Source organism: Anabrus simplex, chromosome 11, assembly GCF_040414725.1.
Source record: "Anabrus simplex isolate iqAnaSimp1 chromosome 11, ASM4041472v1, whole genome shotgun sequence".
In the NCBI taxonomy this organism is placed as follows: Eukaryota; Metazoa; Arthropoda; class Insecta; order Orthoptera; family Tettigoniidae; genus Anabrus; species Anabrus simplex.
The window spans coordinates 55,151,322-55,174,681 of NC_090275.1; the positions used below are offsets into that span (position 1 = coordinate 55,151,322).

The 23,360-nt window shown below is 37.4% G+C and overlaps 1 protein-coding gene across 8 annotated transcripts in view; it reads right to left on the minus strand.

Annotated features, from left to right (window-relative positions):
- ZAP3 overlaps window positions 1–23,360 on the minus strand; it is a 491,484-nt gene that overhangs the window by 353,648 nt on the left and 114,476 nt on the right. For all 8 annotated transcript variants that reach the window (XM_067155237.2, XM_067155235.2, XM_067155234.2 and 5 more), the window contains one exon: window positions 13,361–13,471. In XM_067155237.2, the coding sequence (XP_067011338.2) occupies window positions 13,361–13,471 (111 nt within the window). The remainder of the gene's footprint in view (window positions 1–13,360; window positions 13,472–23,360) is intronic.

Here is a 23,360-nt window from a genome sequence, read left to right on the forward strand (position 1 = left end):
CGGTATAACACATTTTCGTAATAAATGCGTAAATAACGTGGCCGATAGCAGTTCTTAACTCGTAAAAATAAAGACTGAATAAACGATATCTTAATTTTAGTGTTATATACGGAAATTACGTGAGAATGTCATACACCTCAAGATATGGCAGAGTACATCACTGATTTCAGAGGATATTTCATACCTTCTCGCGTCTAGTTATGGCTATTTACATGTAAATTTTTCGCGAGGAGGTTATTTCTCTACATGCGTTTCAAATATGTTTTCATGATAGGCTACATATACGGTTAGGTTAGGTGACGCTGTTTGAAGAAGAAAGCTGAGGTGTTTGCCACAGAAATCTCTGGAGTGATACCGTATTTCTCCGAATCCAAGACTTTTTTCCCCTCAGAATCTCATGCGAAAACTCGAGAGTTGTTGCATCTTTTCACATGCGCACAGAACTCATTGACAATAAACGACCGCCTCTTTACTACACATCGCTACCGGTTGTACAGTGCCTGTGTGTTTCTCAAATCTACAGAATGGCATCAGAACATGCGACTCTTCGAATTCTTAGAAAAACCCTGTCAACTCAGTGGCAGAGTCATAACGCGTCTATTGTACTTGACGCTTAGTAAAATTAAGGTTTATACAGAGCAGGAATAGTTTTGTGATGGATAGTCGTATTGTAAAGATACGTGGAAAAGGTATTGTCGGCAAATTTTCAGCGGGTTCTAGTCGATATTATGATGCCAATTTTAAGTTAATGTATATTAAACACTCGGAAATGTAGAAAAATTGTGCAGCCGCAAGAAAATACGGCATAGGCCTAACTAAAGTCAATATTTGGAGTTAGCGTGAAGACAAAGAGCTAAAAAAATGCGTACTGTACAAAAATGCATTCAGTGGTCCGCAACAAGGACGCTTTAATGAAAGTTGATGATGAAATTGTGAGGTATGTGCACGAAAAACTCAAGGGCGGTTGTCCATACCATGGCGCAATAAACTCGTTCGTTGACTTTCAACGTTCGCGATTAGGCCTACACATCGCTAGCCGTTGAATGTGGCCGCACCCGACAAGCAAGACATGCGTGTAGCAGTAGTCGGTTATATCTGACGCTGCGTAAAAGTAACAGTTTTATAGACAGCAAGAATAATTTCCCGATGGATCATTGTATTGTAGAGACGCATGGAATAGGTATTGCCGGAAAAGTTTCAACGAGTTCTCTTCGATATTATAATGCCAATGTTAAGTTAATGGTCCTTTAACCCGCGGAAATAAAGAATAATTGTGCAACCGCAAAAAGAAAAGAAATACGGCGTAACGCAAGTCAATGTTCGGCGTCTAAAAATAGTCTAAAAATGCGTAGGCCTGTATGATTTTACAAACTTCTTTTTGAGCCTAATTTAAATTTTTTGAAGGAAAAAGTGGGGTTCATCTTGGATTCGGAGAAATACGGAACTATATTTTTTTCAGAATGAAATTAAACATACACTTTCACGTAGTATCGGATTACGAAAAATAAAAAACAAGTAAGCCGTAGTGTGTATATCATCTGAAGTTTTGAACAAACGGATTGCCGTTTCATACCGATTTTAAAGTGCATGAAGGATTTTCCGACTTTTATACAAAAATCGGATATAACGACAATCCATTATAGCGAGTAAATTTTCCGCTGTTGTGAATTTTCGCTATAACGGACTTCTACTGTAGTTAGATTTATTAAGGCACAGAGACTGCGATGGCTTGGCCATGTGGAAAGAATGGAGGAAGATCGAATGCCAAGAAAAGTAGTTGAATCTCGAATAGATAAAAGACTGCGACAATGAAGGCCCCGTAATAGATGGAGCAATGAAGTTGAAGTCGACCTGAGGGTAATGAACATCCGTCCATGGAGACCAGCCGCTCAGGATCGAAGTAGATGGCGGACTATCGTAGAAGAGTCCAAGGCACACAGGGCTGTAGAACCGGATAAGTAAGTAAGTTAAGTAAGTAAGTAAGTAAGTAAGTATGTACGTAAACTTTCAATTTTGTCATGGTTGCTCACTTTAGTCTTCGGAGTCGAAGGTGCAAATTTTAACATTAATGCTAACTGTACACAATTCACACATCTATGCCCTGAAGGATTTTAATTTTGTCTTCATTAGCAAGCAGTTTCATGACTGTTTTCCTATACTTAACTAAACTCTGCACGTCTTTACTTCTAAACCGATGTTTTTCAAAACAAATGAGCATCCCCCTACTGCTGTTGCAAGCACGATATTGCCACGAGAATAGTCGATGCACTACGACCCCTACAAACAGCTCGTAAAATGTAATACCGGACTCAGAAAAGCGAATGAATCGGGTAATTCAAAAAAACTACACTTACTAACAACAACCAACACTAAAAAGATAACACATTAGCCTATTAAGAATAAAAGAGAATGAGGAGGTAACACATCACCCATCGCTAATGGCTGGCACAGGAAGGAGGTTATAGCCTTCAAGGGGAACACTCCACTGAGACATGGTGAACACGCATGAACTAAGTACACTAACCAATACACGCACGGAAATAAAACTACAGCTATTTTATACAGTGAACTATTAAACCTGTACTGTACTATCTTATGCTATGCTAAACTGTGAACTACACTATACAGTACTACAGTATACTAGAGAACCAAAGAATAATATTAAAAACACAAATTACTGAAGAAAAATGCAAAAGATCGCGAATCATACCGAATGTCATTCATGACAAGCGAGATAGGTTAACCACGTGGTGAGGGTAAATATTAGAGTTGGCAACTAGGTTTTGAGATCACGCCCTGTCGATGCAAGTCGATATGAAGGCAGCTTGGGATTGGCTGGATGTCTATCTTTCAGTGCAAAACCACCAGACGGAGCCAAAATTGGTCAAAACATCAATTTAGAAGTAAAGCACTTTGGAGTATAGGCTATCACAAGACAAATGTGTACAGCGCTAGTGAACTTCTCACAATTATGTTCCTTGTGTGTAAGTAGGCTGACAAAATACAAATATTCACTTTCCTTACACTTCAACACAGAATGAATTTCTATCTTCTGACTCAAATGCAAAATACACACACATACAAGCTCAGTGGATTAATCAGCAATCTCCGAGATAACCAGTCAGGTAAATCTGAAATTCCCTGAAATTAACAGCTTGCTCCCCAACGGTGCAATATATCCTGTGAAAATTCATGGCGATTTCCTATTAATGTGCACTTTTCAAATACTTTGCATGACACTCATTGTCATGTGAAATGGCCTACTTGGGCTGACTTCGCGACTGATTCCCCTGTCGGCGTGAATGAGATTCTTTGGATCTTACCTTGAAGACTGAAATTAATGTTTTACGAAATATAAGGGATGACATTTTCCTTTCACTGAATGGTCATGTGCATGATACCGAGCGAGTGGCTGCGGGCTTTAGGTCACGTAGCTGTCAGTTTACATTCAGGACATAGTGGGTTTGAACCACACTGTCGGCAGCCCTGAAGATGGTTTCCAATTCTCACACCAGGAAAATGCTGGAGCTGTACCTTAATTAAGGCCACAGTCGTTTTGTTCCCACTCCTAGCCTTTTCCTGTCCTATAGTCATTGTAAGACCTATGTGTGTCGGTGCGACGTAAAGCAAATTGGTACAAAAAAGAAAATAAGGAAAGATGTGCATGATAGCCTGGAATTGTGCTTCGTTTTTCACTTTTTGTGTGAATTTATAGTAGGCCTATTAAAAGCTATTGAATATATTTTCAGTAGCCTATATACAGTTTGTAGCTTTCCCTTCATACAATACATGTAGCAGTCCCCATTCATACCTTACAACATTTTACAATGTAGAGACTAGATGTGCCACACCGTGTGAACATCAGAGTCCTTTACTTTCGTCAATATTATTCTTCCTTTAAATGTCACATATGACTATATACAAGCATAATGTATTATTGACTGAATGAGTTGGCGGTGCGGTTAGGGCCACACAGCTGAAATCTTGCTTTCAGGAAATAGTGGATTCAAACCCCACTCTCGGCAACCTCTAAGATGGTTTTCCATGGTTTCCCATTTTCACACCAAGCAAATGCTGGGGCTGTACCTTAATTAAGCCCACGGGCACTTCCTTCCCTTTCCTAACCCATCATCGCCGTAAGGGTCCGACTCGTTGGTATGTGTTGCCTTCATGATCATTTCAACCTCATCACGACGCGCAGGTCGCCTACGGGAGTCAAATAGAAAGACCTGCACCTGGCGAGCCGAACCCGTCCTGGGATATCCTGGCACTAAAAGCCATACGACATTTCATTTCATTTATCGCCGTAAGGCCTATCGGTGTCGGTGCAATGTAAATCAAATTGTAAAATATATTGTAAGTATTTTTTCAATTCTCTTCATTCATATAATTTACCACTCTCCCTTTCCATTAACGGAAATCATTTTACAAGTTAAAAATCTTAAAGCAAATCATACATTTCAGGAAAAGCTAAATAAAAACTCCATAATAGGCCGAAACCACGAGTGTCATATTTTCACTTTTAATCACGTTTAGAAAACACCAATAATAATAATAATAATAATAATAATAATAATAATAATAATAATAATAATAATAATAATAATGGCTTTACGTCCCACTAAGTACTTGCACGGTTTTCGGAGACGCTGAGGTGTCAGAATTTTTTCCCACGGGAGTTATTTCATGTGCCGCTAAATCTATCTATTTACAAGAGGCTGGCTTATTTGAGCACTGGACTGAGCCAGGCTCGAACCTGCCAACTTGGACTCAGAAACCTAGGGTCTAAAGCGGCGATGATAATATTTTGTCTACTTTACCTCAAAATCTCGCCAACGTTTTCAGGCCTAAAATCTCGCTCATCCACTTCGTACGAGTGAGGAAATTTTCGGTCGTTGGGCAGAATTATACCAAATTTCTGGTCATTTACACAAAAAATAGCGAAATATACGAGCCCTCCTACACGTATGTTGCTACAAGACTTAATATGAACAGTAAATTGATTTTTGTTACTTAACTGCACCTGAACAGCGTCCTCTTTTATTACCCATTTAATCATGTATTCATGCTTTTTGGGCTATCTTTTTTACTGGAGAGAAACATCACAAGTATACTGTAGTATCTGAGAATATTCACATGTAAGAATTTTAAACCTTATGTATATCCACACAGTTTTGAAAGGCCCTGATTTACATTGATGAGTACGGCGGAATGAGCTTTTTGCCAAACAGCTGCGATTTCAACATGCTCCGCTCGCTACACTGTTTCTCTCGTAGACGGTGGCGCCAATGCTACCTCTAGTGAATCATTTACTAACTCTATGGGCAATCGTCCTACAAGCAAGGGAGGCTAGCGAGCGCTATCGACTCAGTTAATCGGGACGAAAGAATGAATTTCATATTGTATGGTTCGCGCACTATTAACATCGTTTCTGTGCGTTATTTCATTGCAATTGTATGCCGCGTGTTTTTTCTAGCGGTTCCGTGCTTTTTCCTGTGTCAAAGTCGTATGTTAATAATGTACGAGACATACCGATCTGTTTTGTCTGTGGTAATTTAGCGTATTTCAGTGCATTTTTGTTTATTCTTACTTCATAATTTTAATGAGTTGAATGTATTTCAGGAAGTTGTGTCGGTGACAGTTTCTGGTATTTTCTCTTCACGTTATCGCCAAATAACATAACAAACGTTACCTCCAAGTGTTCAGAGATACCTATAAAATTAAATTTCCTTTCATTTTACAGTCTAATAAAGGAAACTATTATGCGAATCACCTCGGGAAATAAATTTTATTTCGAGTTATCAAAATTTCGAGATATAGAGAATAACTTACCGTTTTTGAGCATGTATAGCACATAATTGAATCATATGTATCTACGGGCTTTTACTGAATGCATTATTTTTAACGGTACTTAAAAATAAACAAAGCAACTCAATTTTACGGCATCACTTCAATTATAACACTTATTATAGTAACTTTTTAGAAGACAGGACACAGTACATAAAGTAGTGAAACAAGAAACATAGCTCCATTAACACGCTTGGAAAAAAATCCGTTAGTCTCTTCTGTTTGTTGCGGTTAACCTTTCCTCCCTTCATGTTGAAACTTCTTGTCAATACACGCAGCTGAGTTGCGTAAATGGAGCTTGTCATCGGCGACTTCTGGGCTTGCTTTCGTACGTGACCGGTAATTGACACCCCAGACACGGCGAGGCTTTGCCAATTTGCCGATCACCAGAAGTTCGCGTTTTTGGTTGCCGTCATATTAGTTTCCAGCTTCACTGGAACCCTTTCTTTACTTGTTAACTGTTCCTCACAAACCGCCAATGCCGTATTGTACAATTAATGTTGCACACAGTTCGAGTTACAGAGTAATTTTTGCTTCAAGGGCGGAAATGTTTGCTACGAGAAATCGAGAAATTCGTGTAACCGAATTTCGAGAATAGAGAAATAAATACACGTCAAGAATAGGACAAACGGCCGGAAAATCTTAGTTCGAGATAATGAAAATTCTAATAATGGAGGTTAGAGATATCGAGGTTCGACTGTATTATTATTCGTATGTGTCATAAATGAGAGTGATTAGGTACATTTTCTTGTAACCATTTAAATGTGTTTTTAGTTTAAGATTTTAAATTTAATGGTCAATTCACATTGTAACTGTAAATATGTATGCTTTCTATTGTCTTTTTTTTTTACTCAGACCGTGATGCAATATATGTGATGAAATCCAAGAATTAAAAATCTTCCTATTTTTGATTTCTAAAAGTTGGCAGCTATGCAATATTGTCTAAAAAATATATATTTATATTGATGAGAAGTTTTTTAATCAGCATTCGTCTGGAATTGAAATGGATCCTCTTCTTTTAACTTTTTGGTGATTTGAAGAATATAATATGTATATGTTCCTATTGTAGAAAATTAGATCAGGAATGAACATTTGGTGTTTCTTCTTGAGTTAAATTGGCTAAAACACATTCAGGTGAGAATACGTTAAAATGGAATATACATTGAAAATTTTTCCGATGTACTAGTTGGAAATCACTATATCAGTAGTCTTCCCATTTGTTGTGTAAATCTCAATGGTTAGAATGTTGATAAATCAAATGCCGTAGAGTGTGTATCTTGTTCTGTTATTAGCGTTAGTCTGACTCAATGCAGTACTGCAAGTATTGACTAGGTTAACATTAAACGAATACTTTGTAAATTGTATGTAATCACTGTCGTCAATACGGACCAAAAATGAGGTTAGTGACTTGTAATCGGAGTCTCCTGAATAAATCGGGAAAGTTGGCAGGTATGCAATAATAATAATAATAATAATAATAATAATAATAATAATAATAATAATAATAATAATAATAATAATAATAATAAAGTAATAATATAATAATAAAATAATGATAATAATGAGAGGAATCATTCAACAGACCCTGTTAAACATGACCTCCAAAGTGAAATTCAGGGGAGAAATTTCAGACAGCTTTCAAATTAAGACAGGAGTGAGACAAGGAGATGGACTCTCTCCAATGCTCTTTCAGCTGTGTTCTGGATAAAGTTCCTCGAGGCGCAAAAATCCGAGTGATAAAGGTGTTAAGAATGGGGCCGGACTAGACTGTAAGAGCAAGAACATAAAAATCAATCATTCGCGAAGGCTAAGCAATCGATCGTCAATCATTACACCCTCTTTTATTCTATGCCAGAGTGAAGAAAAGTGAGGATTTAATTAAGTTCCAAATAAATGTTTACACATTTCAAAATATTTGAGTGTTTTCTTGATAGAATATGATGATTTTTCAAGAACTAAATATGTCGTTCGGTTTTAAGTGAGTTGTTCCTTTTCAGGTATAATTCTGTTACATGTTTTCTTTATTAGGAATTTATTTATGCAAAATTTGTTTCTCCAAGAGAAATGGCTTCAGATATACACAGTGCAAAATAAATAAGGAAATATGTTTTGTAACGTCTGGTATGTAAACGTTAATTTAGTAAATGGGGTTCCAATGGTTATACGGCATACCTTGAGACTAAGGGTATGTCAAATCATTATACTCCATCTGTAGGCGTAGCCATGCATTGAACTGTCAGGTGACCCCTCAAAACAAAGTGAATAACTGTGCGCCCGTGTTTCGTCGTGAGGTTCACAGATTACTGCGGTCATTTGAGCACGCTGTACATCAACCAGCACATCCCATGAGACATTTTAACGAGGTTCAAGTCGCAAGGGCAGTCACTTTCATCCGGAATGGATGGACATTTCGCCGCGTTGATGTGGATCTTAAAGTCTCCCATTAAATATTCACCGCTTGTGGAATCGCTACAATGAGACAGGCCAGTTCACAAGGAGGGTTGGACAAGGTCGTGGATGCACGACAACCCCACACCATGACCGATACCTGACCATCTGCTCGTTGCGGCGGCGTTTAGCATCTGCCAGAGAACTGCAACGAGACCTCATGAGGGTCACTGGAGTCACGGTATCTGACCAGACAGTAAAGAACAGGTTAAGAGAAGTGTCCTTACAACCCAGACGTTCTGTCGAGTGCTCCATTTAAAGCAGCAACATCGCGCAGCTCGCCTTCTATTTGCCTGTACCCACGGCAACTGGCAACTTCGCCAATGGAGACCTGTGTTGTTCACAGACGAGCCCAGATTTCCCTTGACACAGTGTGATGGGACGTCAGCATGCATGGAGACGCCGTGGTGAGCAGTACATGCCAAATGTCCAGGAAGGCGACCGATTCAGACAAGGTTCTGTGATGGTGTGGGGTGGCATCAGTATTGATGGCCGTATGGATCCAGTTGTCGTCACCGAACAGTGGTATTCTTACCGCTGCGGGGTACATTGAGCAGATACTGTTACAGCATGTGTTGGTTGCTGCAGACGATGTTGACCCTGAATTTGTACTCGTGCACGACAATGTCAGGACTTGTGCAGCGCACACACCAGACCTGTCTTGCGAGAACCGGACATTCGGGAGATGGAATGGCCAGCAGTGAGTCCAGACCTTAATCCCATTGAGCATGTGTGGGATAGAATTGACAGAAGTGTTCATGGGAGTCATGTTCCACCACAGACTCACCAAGACCTCGAACAGGCTCTCGTTGAAGAATGGGACCTGATACTGCAACGTGACCTCCGTCGATTTATACAGAGCATGCCACGTAGGTGCCAAGCTGTGACAAATGTTCGTGGAGGACATACACCATTCTGAAGCTCTTTAACTGTGAAACAATTCACCCTCGAGGACTTATCACAGTTTTCGCCCCTACTGGGATATTTCCGTTTAGTGGTCTGAAAATGAACACGAATCCATCAATGTTCTTTTGTATACTTCGACGGTAAGGAATAAAGGTTTAGTTGGTAACATACCTGGGTGTGAGGTATTGTTTTCTGGAGCATGGCATATGTTCAAAAACCTGTTCCCCTAATTATTTTGAACTGTGTGTATATATTTGTAATCTTTATCATCCTTTATCTCTGATCTTCAACTTCGAAATAAAATTTAGAATAGTAACTCTAGGATTTATCCTCATCTCAAGGAGACACCTTAGACAGTCAACCATGAAAAGTCTTTTGAAGAAGAATTCCACTGACTGCAATACTATATTGTAAAAAAGACAGCATTCGGATGCAGTGGGCTGTCATTTGGAAGATTATGATGGATCGGAGCATCTGAAAACTCAACAGCCAGCATCTACACAAGAACTTCAAAGAATTAAACATAAACAAATCTCTTTCTTATGGACACACAATGTTAACTCTTTGTGCCAAATTGGAAAATTAAAGATTGTCACTGACATCATGGACAAACATAAAATTCTAATCATGGCCCTTCAAGAGATAAGGAATAGTGATCAAGACCCAATAGAATCAGAAGGGTACCGACTGTATAAAGGAATCCCTGGAAAATGAGTGATGAAAAACTGTCCTCAGTTTGGTAATGGATTTCTAATAAGTCTGAAAATCATAGATTCAGTTGTGGAATTTAAATGTCAATCTCGCAGACTTGAAACACTAACTCTGAAATCTGCAAGTAAAAATCAACACAATTATCAATGTACATGCTCCCACCAATCAGAAAAAAACACTCTAAAGGATCTTCTGGATCAAACTTTAATCAACATACCACCATCAGACATTAAAATTCTCCTTGGCGATTTCAACGCACGACTGGGACAAGAAAGAAAGTACCGAGATATCATTGGAAAGTGGCAGCACATAAGAGGACAAATCAAAATGGTCAAAGATTGGTTGAATTATGCAGAAACCACAATCTTATCTCAAAATCAAAATACTTTAAAAGGAAACCTCACGAATCTTGGAAACACCCTGATTTCAGAAAAGGTGAATGGCTACTGGATCACGTTTGCATGGATAAATTTTACCAGCGTGAAATCTACAATGTCAAAGTCTTAAGGGGGGGAAGACTCATGGTCAGATCACTATAGTGTTAAGATCAAAATAAAATTAACTCCAAAGGTTAAGAAAAGACCTCCAAATAAAAAAAACAAATTTGACCCTACCACCTTAATAAATAATAGGTAGTAGTACAGGAAAACAGCAGAAGGATCTGTCAACACTAATACATTAGAAGAACTGACCACCACACTGAAATCAATAGCAGAAGAGTTAGCTCCAACAAATCCTAGGAAAAAACATGAATGGTGGGATGAAGAATGTGACCAGGCAATGGAGAGAAGACTCTAAGATTGGATAAATCTTCAAGCCCAAAAATGAGACAAATCAAATTCAGAACTAATAAAACAAAGAAAGTCAACCCACAAAATCACCAGACAAACCAAACATCTTAAAAATACCTTACAAAGTATAGAGGAGAGTTTTAACAAAAAACCATCACGAGATTATTATAAAACCTTTCGCAAATACCTTAAAAATATGAGCCCCCAATATTAATGCTGAGAGAAAAATCAGGAAGGTTAGCACATAGTAATCAAGAAAGTGCAGAGATTCTCGCAGAGACATTCAACAAACTTTTAAATTGTGATGACCCACTGGAAACGTTGGAAGTAAATACTGACACACCCATTTTAACCACCCCAGATCTAATAAATCCTCCAACTATCAATGAGGTAGAATTTGCAATTAAGGAACTAAAAAATTATAAGGCCTGTGGTGAAGACCTAGTCTTTGCAGAAATGTGGAAAAATGCAGGGAAACCAGCAATTATAAATTTACATCAGCATCTAGTCAAAATGTGGATCACAGAGAAAATCCCAAGACACTGGATCTCAGGTGTAATCCATCCATTATTCAAAAACGGAGATAAAACTAATCCAGACAGTAAAATAAGAATAACCCTTTTGGACTGCACTTACAAAATTTTCTCCCGCATAATTTACAATAGGATAAAAAACATTCTGGAACCACAACTTGGAGATTATCAAGGAGGATTTCGCCCATACAGAAGTTGCCCAGACCAAATTCTCAGCCTAAAACTAATAATGGAATATTACAAATACAGAAATAAACAGCTGTTTATTTCATTCATAGATTTCAAAACGGCTTATGATAGTATACACAGACCTACTTTTTTTAAATTCCTCAGGTCATATGAACTTCATCCTAAATTAACAAAAATTATTGAACTAACTTTAACCAACACAATTTCAAAGGTAAAGTTCAGGGGAGAAACATAAATGCTTTTACAATAAACACAGGTCTCAGACAAGGTGGCGGATTATCCCCGATGCTCTTCAATGTGGCTCTAGATTACATCATGAAAATTTGGCAAAAAAAAAAACCTAAAATCAAAATTGGAGCAAAACCCTCATAACAACAATCTGCCTAGGGTTTGCAGATGATTCAGCTCTTTTAGCCCTTGACATGGAAGAAGTCCGTGCTTAGATCACCAGTCTCCAGAAAACTGCATTAAAAATAGGATTACAAATATCCTTTGAGAAAACTGAGATCATGACAACGAAACCCCTTAACATAAAAGAAGTCATCATAAATGATCAAAAAATTAACATAGTCCTACAATTTAAATACCTTGGTGAAATCATTATGCACAACTTAAGTGAGAAAGAAACATGGATAAATAGAACCAACAAAATGAAAAAAGCACAATTTCTAACCTGGTCAACTTATAACCAAAAACTTTGCCTGAAGCCACTTATGCTTGTGAAACCTTGTTCCAAACTAAAAATTAAAGAACTAATCAGCTCCTCAAAACTGAAAGAATGATAGAACTTGCACAATGAGTACCAGGTTGAAGGAGTCTGGAGAATCCTCCCCAATGAAACTGTCTATCGAGAGATTGACCCAGTTACCAGCACAATGAAGAAGAAAAGAATCTCTTATTTCTTTCACATCTTACGATATGATGCACAGAATGCCTGTAGAGATTTCAGACAAATTAAGTACACTGCGATCAGAATGAATGAAGAAGTACTGGGCAGATAAGAAGAATCAAATAGTAAAACCTTCAAAGAAAAAGTGTACATGGAAGACTCAAGAGGTCCTATGTGGCCAATAAAGTTAATAACAATAATAATAATTTTAAAACCTTGGCATTACGGTACTCAGGAAATGGCCAGGCACACAGGATGTGCAATGTGAGAAACACCTGGTTAGCAAAGTGTTAAGGATTTCATATGGTCTCTTTCATAACTTTATGCATGAAGAATTCTCATACTTATGTATTCAATTTGTTGGATTTTAGTTCAGTCCTATGCCAATAATACACTGAAATAATTTTCTTACAGTAAAAAAAATTAAGCCAACGGCATTCCAACTTCATGTCTTTCAACTTTTATCCGACTGTGGTACTCATTACACCACTGGTTTGAGGGATGGCATGTAAAACCTGAGTGTTTTAAGTTTAGAGTTCAATATTTTAAATACTTTGGGTTTACATCCCACTAACAGCTCAGTATTAGATTGACTTCAGAACAGACATAGGTAGCATGAAGATATCAAAACAGATGAGAGGTCATTTTTAAACTTGCAGTCCTCATCAGTTCCCATGTAATTATCTTCAGGATAATTTGTATAGCACATCAGTTTTTTTCTTGGAATATCACTGGAATGCAAGACTATATTAGTGACACACACTGATAAATTAACAACATATCAGTGTGCCCAGAATCATACAAGTGGCAATATGCTATCACAGAGTACACTACACCATGCCGTGTAGATAGCAGTACCATTGACTTACAGACAACTGCATGTAACTGCAAGCTGTCCGCTAATGTCATAGTCAAGTATTTGTTAAAAACCAATCTTGTAATTGATATGGAAGCAGCTTAATTGGCTTCAAATTAAAAAGCATGGAATTGGTAGATTATTATTATTATTATTATTATTATTCAAGGTACTAAAAATCTAAACTTACAGTTACAGCTCCCTTGTTGGCAGATTCTCTCTTTTTTCGCATCTGTTCACGGCGTTGCAAAAGCTGCTCTCTCCAGCTCTCCCACTTAGCCTCATATTCACGATACTGGGTCTGTAAAATAGAATAATATGAACAACAAAACTGCCTTCAAGGTACTCTTCACTTAAATTATGGTATCAACTTTTTCAGTTAGATATGTCTGTCCAAAATTATTCATGTACAGTATGAAAACATATAAAAACACCCTAGTAATATTTCCACAACTAGTTTATTATTTCTGTGCTAAGCATAGTTGATTTTTCTGAAAAGTAAAACAACGTAGCTTAAATGTTTTGCAACATTAACCCATTGGCTTACTTTGATGTACTGATGGGATATTCGATTCATTTTACTGAATCAATTCTGTAATCCGATTCACGGCACATTACGGTCACCGTTCCTATTGCATCTGTGTAGCGTGTACTGGTAAGACAGCAACAACATTCAAGGTTTGCTGCTGCCATGTGGTCTTTATACTATGAACTGCTTTCCGATGTATCATATACCTTTCAGATTCAGGTTTCACCTCCAGCCAACTCATATATTGATTGGTGTTCTGTGCTCTTCACATCAAGTTTTGATGTTACAAGACTTTTCCCCAACAGTGACAACTCCATTAAGTAAGTATATAGATTTAGATAAAAAAATATCTGTACACACAATCATCAATGATCAAGCATTTAGAGCTGACACCCAGGTGGGTGATTCCCTATCAATTGTTTGTCTAGTCTTTTCTTAAGATTTGAAAGAACTTGCAAATTTCATTATATTCATGGTAAGAACAGTACATAATACAAAATAAATACGTTAAAATACGAAATGCAGGGGGGAAAAAGGTACTTGTACAATTTCATTACCCTGATTATTTCAAAACGAAATGTTAAAATAGACTTTTTTGCCGTGAATAACCATAAAGTGTCATAAATCAAACGGCAGAAAATACGAATTAGAATATGCAGACAAGTGGAATCAAGGAGGCCGTCAATATGAAGTAAAAGATACAAACGGAATCCAAGTGGCCGTGACTTAGATAAATGCACCAAGTTCAAATTGTTAAACCAACAGTAGGAGCAATCGAACATTGCAGTGAGTTATGACACGAAGATTTTTCAAAAGGAAGAAAATAGCTTATTTTAAGAGGAAAATTCCAAAATTAAGAAAATAAGTTAGAATACAAAGTCATAACGCTATATTTCTCATAAACATATAAAATCCTAAGCGGAATAATCAATAAGGAGTAGAGATTGATGAAAATTTATTAAAGAAGACGTTGGAAAAGCGCTAACTTAAAGTATTTAATCATAAAGACTATATTTAAGCCACCCTTTATATCATTCAAACTAAAGTAGCAGAAGTTACGTCGTCATAATCTACCTTTAAAAACAAAGAGATAATAAAAGAAAGCTTTGTAAATAGGAAGATTTGGCGGTAATCCAACCGAATATTCCCGAGAACTCGAGACCAGTGACCGCAGCTCGGAGATGGCACAGCTGTAATCCAGAGATGATCGTCCTGTAGAAGAACGAAGGAACAACTACCCCAGTCCAGAAACACAGGCAGAATAAGTTAAGTTTCACTAATTTTATTCAAAATTAATTGTATTTTATTTAGTAGCAAGTTGTTGATTGTGTTATTATAAGAGATAGGTATATATATCTTCGAGAAGTGACTTCAATGAGTAGTTTCAACGCAAGTGTATTGATAGTGACGTTTAAATGAAGATTTTAGGTAGTCTTCCAACACACATAATCACGCCCATGTGTAGGGAAGGTTATATTTGCCAATGAAGTATTATACTATCAGTTTTCAGCTTACTTTCAAAGAGTTATGCCATAAATAATGTGAACTGATGTATTTGAAATGTGAAATCGATCCATATTGAATTGTAGGTTACCAAGATCATAAACAATGTCGACTTATTGCCAAATGTAAGTAAATATAAGTTAAATATGTTAGTACTCTTAACAAAAGAAGTGCATATTGACAGGAATGTTAGTTGTTGATCCATAAAATATTAATTTTATTGAGATGTGGAATTTTATGAGTTGAGTGTTACACTGGATAGATTAAATGATGTTTATATTTGCGGTGAAGTAGAGAGATGATGGAAATACGAGGTAAGAAATGTGAATGTTATGAATAATATGTATTCGTGGATATACTAGTTGAGGAATTATGTTAAATATGACGACGTTTGAGGAAAGAATTTCACGTAAGGTTAGTTAATGTTAATTTATGTAACAATTATGGATCTAGGTTATATTTGACGCTAATAGCGACGTGAATTGATGGCAATTTGTTAGAAGACTTACAGGTTAATAACACCGAGTTACAAAATGAATATTTTTTCAAAGCTTTTAGTTTTGATGGGTGATTGTAATGTAGTTTTGCCTCCTGTTTATGAATCTGAAATCAAATTTTATGAATCATGTAAGGATTTTACAGAATTTTAAATTAAGTATTTACTTAATCTATAACATGCCTTACAGCGAAGTTTGGGAATTAAACACCAGTAAAGTAACTAAAAAAGAATCCAGAAAACAATTTATTATTTACCTTGTTTGTGAACATATAAAATTAAATTCTACAAATGGCTAGTCCAGGATACAATTTTCATTTCTCTTCCTTTTGCTGCGGAAGTGTGATCTTCGTGATCGTCTGACGTGTTGTAACTCCGGATTGTCCCTCTTCATAGACCAACAATAGTCAGCTAACATCACAGCATTCCACCTGCCCTGATAACATGTTTCTATCTCTTTCATGTCCTGGTGGAACCGCTTCCCATGTTCTTCACTAAAATCTCCTAAGTTTTCAGGGAAAAAGTCGAGGTGACTATGAAGGAAATGTAGCTTGACACTCATATTACAACCTAAATTTTTCATTCCCATCAACATATCTTCTACGATTTTCTTGTAATCCGGGTGCTTCCTGTTCCCCCAAAAAACCGTTTATCACGTTCTTGAAACCTATCCAAGCCAATCTTTCCTCAAAGGTCATCAACACCTCAAATTGTTCATCTGTCCTAAGGCTCCGTATCTGTGGTCCCACAAAGATTCCTTCTTTTAGTTTTGCATCAGACAGGAATGAAAATTTCTGACAGATGTACTTAAAACAGTCACCATCTTTATTCAATCCCTTTACGAACTGTTTCATGATCCCTAGTTTAATATGGTGAGGTGGCAGAATGATTTTTTCTCGTTTCACTAAACATGATATTATATTCTTGTCTCCTCGATCCATTGTTGTTCTAGATGGCCATTCCTTTCTAACCAAGTGTGCATCATGTCTACGGCTGTCCCACAGGCAGAGGAAACATGGATACTTTGTGTAACCTGACTGTTGTCCAAGAAGCATTCCTTTAACTTTTAGATCACCACATACAATCCATTCGTGCTCTGAATACTTAATTGCCATTAATAACATTGCAAGTGTTTCATTGTTTTCCTTCAAGACGTAAGAATACGTACAAGTAACGAACCATACTTATTGGTGATGTGTAACAGTACAGATTTGATATTGTTTACGGTTCCATCGATAAATAACCTCCATTCATTCTTGTTGTATGCAATTCCGTATTTTAATACTACTCCCTCAATGTTCTTACAGTAAACAAGAGGACCCTCTTCAGTGAAGTACTCACTAAATTCTTCTTCTCTTGTTCGGTACCAAGAAAATGTACCTGGAGCTAGCAGTCTTTTCTCCTTTAAACGAGAACCCATCATTTGTGACAACTACTTTGAGAGACCCAGATCTCTTACCATGTGGTACAGGTCTGATTGCTGATTTCAGGTTTGGATATGCAATGCTTTTAAAATACTTTTCTTGTTATGGCCTTCAACTTTTACCATACAAAAATAACAATCATCGGTGTGATTTGTTTGCTCTCTCCGCACCATCGGAATTCCAAAAGGTAACGACTTCTGCTTCCCCTGAGTCCATTTTCTTAACCCCGTAACACACGTATGACACGCTGTGCGGCACAAACCTTTTAAGTTGGTCGCCAAACTTGACACTGAAATATGCAAAGTAAGCTTTCATTATGAATGAGGTTATGTTCTCTCTTCTCGATTTCAAAATCAATGAGCCGCAAATGAAACAAAAGGAGTTGGGATTGTTTACACACTGTCGTCTTGAGGAATTCGCCATTTGTAGACTGAATTGCACTTGTAATATGTATTAAATAGCTATTTAGAGCACGTTTCCAAACTAAACTAAACCAGTTGCAGAGTTCCTCTGTAAACATAGACATCAGGCTATCGATTTTAAAGCAATTGATCGTTTTTGATTACTCTAATGTACATATTTTATTGATCAGTGCACATTGTTACGCGCAAATTTTTTTTAAAAATGAAAATTACGTAATTACATAAAAACTGTCGATGTTACAGGAAATCTGATACCATATTTGTAAACAGCTCTAAAAAGTGATCTAAATACACCCATTTTCATGTAAAGCCAAAATATGATGTTGTTCAAATAACCTATAGTTAAGAATATGATGGCATCTTCAAAGAGAATTTCACATGTTATTTAATATTTAAACTGATTTAAGCTGAGACAGCAGATTATTGATGGCAGATATGCTCTTAGTGTCTTCATAATGATATCTTATCGCTATTAACGAGTTAGGAAGTTTCATCTATGGTATTCCTTGAATACTTGCAACTAAATGATTGAATTTATGAAGTGATACGACCTAAATAAAACCTGTTTGCAAATTTGTTGAAGCTATATTGGAGAATTTTACATATTTCGTAGGGAATTTTTTGAATATGTCTAATCATGATTAATAATACTTTTTTAATTAATATATTATGATAAGCAGCCACTGAAAGCTACAGAGATGAAACATTACTTATTCTGCATATGTTTAATGATGAATTTACTCAAGAAAAGCAAAAATCTATGCGATCATTTTTCAGAAAGAAGCATTCTTGGATTCTTGAATATTAAAACTCAGTATCATGTAAAAACTTGATACCATGTCAGAACTTGATATGTTGATAGAACTTGGCAACATGTTAGGATTTAATATTTCATGAGAATTTGATAACTTTAAGATCTATTCCCAAAGAATTTCATTTCATTTTATTAATATATCATTCTTCCTCTGCGAACCATGTGACCTTGCCGCGGTGGGGAGGCTTGCGTGTCCCAATGATTCAGATAGCCGAGCCGCAGGTGCAACGATATCGGATGGGTATCTGTTGAGAGATCAGACTAACGAATGGTTCATCGAAAGGGGGGTAGCAGCCTTTCGGTAGTTGCAAGGGTGGCAGTCTAGATGATTGACTGATACGGCCTTGTAATAATACTCAACATGGCTTAGCTGTGTTGATACTGCTACACGGCTGAAAGCAACGGGAAGCTACAGCCGTAACTACCTCCAGAGGACATTCAGCTCTCTCTGTATGAATGATATACTGATGATGGCTTCCTCCCGGGTAAAATATTCCGGAGGTAAACTAGTCCCCCCATTCGGATCTCCGGGTGGGGACTACACGAGAGGGGGCGATCATCAGGAAGATGGATACTGACATTCTGCGAGTCGGAGCGTGGAATGTTAGAAGTTTGAATCGTTGTGGTAGGTTAGAGAATCTGAAAAGGGAGATGGATAGGCTAAAGTTAGATGTAGTTGGTATAAGTGAAGTACGTTGGCAGGAAGATCAGGATTTTTGGTCAGGCGACTATCGAATAATCAACACGAAATCAAACAGGGGAAATGCAGGAGTTGGTTTAATAATGAATAAGAAAATAGGGCAGCGGGTAACCTACTACGACCAGCATAGTGAAAGAATTATTGTCGTCAAGATAGACACCAAACCAACGCCCACCACAATAGTGCAGGTCTATATGCCTACTAGTTCAGCGGATGATGAAGAAATTGAAAGAATATATGAGGAGATCAAAGATTTAATACAATATGTAAAAGGTGATGAGAATCTAATTGTGTTAAGAATTGTAGTGTAGATACGGTATATTAGATAGCATCTTGACTGTTATATTCTTGTATATCTGTGTACGATAACCCTTTTGATACTTTAGCATTTAACCAAACAGTAGGTTTCAATTCTATTGAAGCATAGTAGGATAAAGTAGCACTAAATGAATAATTATCTGTTTGTAATCCTTGAGTAGTTCTTGCGAAATTCAAACTTCAGGGCTAATTGCAATTTTCATTTCTATTTGTGCTTAGTAATTACCTTTTGTAATTAGGATACGCCTGAATGTAATTTATCAATTATTGTAGTGTATTGTAGCAACTTATTAGAAATTGGAGTACTTATTCTATTATTTTGAGTAGTCTTGTAAATTTCAAACTTTAATTGTAATTTCCATTTCCGTTTATGCTTAGTAAAAACCTGTTGTAATTAGGATACGTCTGAACGTATTATAAAATTACGGTAGTGTATTATAGTATCTTTAGAAATGCGTGTGTTTATTCTATTACTGTTTAATATTTGTGTAGTAGAGTATCTGTGATATGTTGTAGTAATTAGGGTAGAACTAACTGAAGCTGAGAATTGTGTAATTCTTGTGTATTACTTTCGGTTTTCAATAATTAACAGCAATTTTCATTCTGTTAGGGTGATGTAGGAAAAAAATTTTTTTAAACTAAGTATTGTAGTGTAGTAGTAGCCTATATTAATTACCTTATTGTCGGGTGATCTTTGTGAAACATTCCAGACAACATAATTCTCTCTCCTTTCATTTTTAATTTGCACAGAATAAATTTTATTTTTCCTTTTCTTTTCATTATTCCGTAAAGAATGGCTAAGTAGTGCAAGTGTAAGAACTGTGGGTGTGGCCAGGCATTAAGGAGTATGAGGGAGGATTTGAGTTGTTGGGAGATAATTAGGAATCTCTCAGGACAGGAAGGGAAGTAGGCCTCCCTCAAAAAAATGTACAGGATATATTAGGAGTAAAAGAGGGATGGGAAGGAAAGGGGGGAATTGTGGAAGACATGTAATCTAATGTTTTAACACGTTCAGCACCTGCTTCTGAGCGGGACACTTGAATGCCTGGACCAGCCATTTTCATGCCCGGCCCTCTTGACGGGCATAACTTAACACATTCACGCCCGTATCCGAGTTATTGCCTATAGCGCGTGACCATGCTGTGGACCGTATCCGAGTTAGCCCGGATAAGCGCAACCTTGAACTCGAGCTGTTCCTACGCAGCTGGGATCTATTTTGGTCACAAATATGTGTGAGAGAGATGAAAGTAATACCCTTATGAATGTTTCTACTCACCGAAAGCCACATAGCCACGGCGATTCTCCCTCCCAATGCATTTTCTTTCTTTTGTTTCTGAAGGTAGCCTAGCGCTCGCACAACTAGCTGCGTAGTTGGTTTGTGATTGCACAAGCGTGTATAATCACGTTCTGAAGTATAACCACGGCGTGTAGGGACAATATAAATGATGCAAGTGATGCGAATTTACAAAGCACAGTTTTACGGCAGCTTGAAAATTATCTTGGCCAGGGGTATACAGTCTATATGGACAATTATTACGAATAGCGTTGAACTCGCGAAACAATTATGGGAACAAAACACTGGCGTATGTGGAACAATACGGTCGAATAGGGGTGTACCAAAAGATCTAAAGGAACACCAGGCAATTCTCAAACGGGGTAAAACGTGAACCCGACATACAAGTACAGTCACCTCTCTCCGAAATCTCAGCTCCATCTACGTCATCAGCTCCAAGTCAACGTCCTGCAATTTTGCCGCCAAAAAGAGCACCGGCCAAGGATCTATCATTTAGGTTATATGCGAAGAGAAAAAGAGTATATTCTCTTAAAGTTTCCACCATCAAATATAGACAAGTTCCACTGAAGAAGGTGCAAAGTGTGCTTCTAAAATAAAATTATTAGTGAAACACGCTATTTTTTGGATGTTTAGTGTTCCCATTCACCCAGGAAAGTCTGACATTAACTACCACACCCTACAGAGATACTAGAGGACTTCATTAAGGTATGTGGAAAATTTTGTTTCCACATCTCGTTCAGTTTAGAACTTATTGTGAAAAGAATTCGTTGTTTGCTCTGCCACTAACAGCTGGAATAGCTGGGCCAGCCCTTTAAATAACCGCTCAGATGATGGGCGTGAATGTGTTAATACAATTTACAATTACTCCTAAACGATAAATGTTAGAAAAATTATACTTTGTGCTTACCTCTAGTAAATATTTAGGGTGTGATATCTGGTGTCACAGGTTTCAAAATAAGTCTAATTTTATACAGCCTCTCTGTATTTTCGGCATAATGATTACTGTCACCGAAGTGAAGAAATGAAAGAATATGAAGGAAGCGTATTCGGAACATTGTATTAGAAAATATAGGAGTATGAAAAACAGGGTCTTAGGTCCAGTATATTTTTATATCAGAATTTTGGACTAATCGGTTTCCACGATTGCACGATCAAATTCCTTGTGAAAGGCCGGGGTAACGCACTTATCACTTGACTCGCATATAGATTGGTCTGCTCACACACACTGATAAAAAAACTTCATTCACGAAAATACTCACGTAACTCAAAATATCCTGCTTATTTTCTATTTGAACGTTTATAGCTGAATTCTCTGTAAATGGTGGAACGGGTGGACAATAACCAGGATGATATGTATCAGGCACTTCACTTTTCTCTATAGGCCTATCGGATTCAGGAATCAAAATTTCCTCGTCACTCCCACTTTCACTATCTGAGTCTATTTCAGGAATAAGTTCATCACCAGAATAATCATTGTGAACAATATCTAATAATTAATCTTCCGTAAGGAACTTCGTTTTATAAGCCTTCATACTACACTCGGTAAAAACGACACGCACTGCATTGGAATCTCAAGCACCATCTTGCCGCGCGACGAAGTGCTGAGATATTCCCGCTAAAACAGCTAAGATAAACATGAGCCCACTCAACGCGAGGGTTATCTCAAAAAGGTCAACCAACTTCCTGCTACAACCAGTAATGCAGACTAAGGTGTAAGAATGCATAGATGACGAATATAAACAGCATTGCTTCGTGCGGAACATTAAACGTCTTACGCCGCCCACAGCATAGGAGCAAGCTTAAACGTCTTACGACGTCCACGGTCCGCAATGAGTTAAGGGGAAAGAGATTGCACGCAAACGGCTCTATTCAGAATCAGAATGCAGGACAGGAGCCTGGGAGAAATCCGTACAAGTCACTACAAGTAAGACAACCGAGGGAAGATCAGGAACAGGAAATAGTTGGTGAGAAGTGTGGTGGAACTTGCAGGAAGGAAAAAGGTAGGAATGGGAAATGTGGAGTAGTGGATAGAAAAGACAGGTGGAACAGGGTCAGATTTTTCGCCAGGGTGTCTATTTCAAGTGTTTACATTGCACAAAAAGAATTATCCACCACCGGTCGTGTTACTGTCCATTAAAAAGAGACCACGTGTGAGAAGTGTTTTAGACGTGGAGTGTGACGAACTTGTATTTAATTTAGGAGAAGATTCTAGTGATGCAAGAGACAACGATTCTTCCTATCTACAGGAAATTGAGCCTATTGCAAGTTCAGATTAATGAAAAACCTGTCAGTAAAGTAGGCCTACTTGTTAATTATCATGGAAAATGCATTTTATAGCAGTGATAATGTATTTTTTTCATCTCAGGCAAAGCGGCTATATCCGTAAATTTACATGTTTATATTTGCATCAAGACCATGTGGACCTCGCGGAGTGATACGAAATGTTTGTTTATGCCTATGTTTCTCTTTCGATGTAAGGAATTTTAGTTCATTTCATTTTTTTTTTCCAAAATGAGCCTTCCTAAAATGAAGGTGCGGGAATTATTCGACGGCGGGAATTATTCGGGTAAATACGGTAATAACTCCTTTGATAGAAGGCAGTTTGGGTTTAGGAAAGGTTATTCCACTGATGCTCAACTTGTAGGATTCCAGCAAGATATAGCAGATATCCTGGATTCGGGAGGTCGAAT